The 1,037-nt window shown below is 66.4% G+C and overlaps 2 protein-coding genes across 2 annotated transcripts in view; one reads left to right on the top strand and one right to left on the bottom strand.

The window, feature by feature from the left end:
* Nucleotides 1-1,037, bottom strand: part of COPG2 (coatomer protein complex subunit gamma 2) — a 770,521-nt gene that overhangs the window by 310,655 nt on the left and 458,829 nt on the right. The window lies entirely within an intron of this gene.
* GDI2 (GDP dissociation inhibitor 2) overlaps nt 48-1,037 on the top strand; it is a 24,339-nt gene continuing 23,349 nt past the window's right edge. The window contains exon 1 of the mRNA XM_019509649.1: nt 48-163. Coding sequence (XP_019365194.1) covers nt 119-163 — 45 coding nt within the window. The 5' untranslated portion in view covers nt 48-118. The remainder of the gene's footprint in view (nt 164-1,037) is intronic.

Raw genomic sequence — 1,037 nt, 5'->3', positions numbered from 1 at the left:
CCCCCTGGCGCGGTCTCTTCACGGCGGCGGCGGCGGCTCCATTTTCTCCTGCTCCTCCGGCCTCCGCCGCGCCCGCGCCTCCGCCTTTTTCCCTCCTTCCCTTCCTCCCCGCGCCGCCATGAACGAGGAATACGACGTCATCGTGCTGGGCACCGGCCTCACGGTGGGTGCCGGCCCCCCCTCCCCCCGCCTCACGGGGGTCAGGGTGGGGGAGGGGCGGGGGGTCCGTTTCAGCTCTTTTGTCCCCCCTGTGGGGGTGGGGGAGGGGCGAACCCCCGGCCCTTTGGGGAGGAGGGGGTGCTGGGGACTCCCTAGCGTGCCCATAGCATCGCGGGTCGCGGACGCTTTAAAGCCCTGGCTGGGAGGATCCGGCTGGGCTTTATCCCGCTTGGATGCGACCCCCGCCCTCGCCCTCGCCCTCGACCTCGCCCTCTTTGGACCCTGATTTTGGAGGACAGGACGTATCGTGCCCCCCCCTTCCTGTCTCTAGTTGGAGGTATTTTTTGGGGTGCCTGCCCCCCGGTTTGTCCGGTTTGGGGTGGGGGGAGCGCCGGGCATTGTTCTCCTGCGGGAGCGGAGGGGCCCGAAGCGCTCAACATGGCTGGGAACGGCGGCTTCTTCCTCGAGGGTTTCGGCCGCCTCTTTCCTGCTTTTGTTTCCCCGCCACCGGTTGGGGGACAAAGGAAGATCTGCATTTTTTGGAGGTGGGGGCCGTGCCGCTCCCCTGCGCCGCGGTCGCGTCTCTGCGTGTCCTGCTCCGGCCCTCGCGCTGCTGCTGCTGCTGCTGCGGTTGGGGCTCGCTGGCGGCGATGCTGGCGGGCGCCTTGTGCGTGTGTGTTGATAAATATCCACCATCTGCCATTTGAGCCGTCCTGGTTTTGAGCGAGGAGCGAGCTTTTCTCTCGCTCCCCCCCTGCTGGCGCAGGGTCCTCGTTATATCATCCGCTTCCTGGTCTGGCCGCAGGGGTGCGAGGGGCTTCGCCTGTGAGACCCTTCCCTGCCCTGACATGAACGATCTCAATTTTTTTTTATTCCCC

Source organism: Gavialis gangeticus, unplaced genomic scaffold (genome assembly GCF_001723915.1).
Source record: "Gavialis gangeticus isolate Ggan-Ray unplaced genomic scaffold, GavGan_comp1, whole genome shotgun sequence".
Taxonomy (NCBI): Eukaryota; Metazoa; Chordata; order Crocodylia; family Gavialidae; genus Gavialis; species Gavialis gangeticus.
Note: the sequence above shows the minus strand (reverse complement) of the source record. Positions and strands in the feature narration are given on the sequence as shown.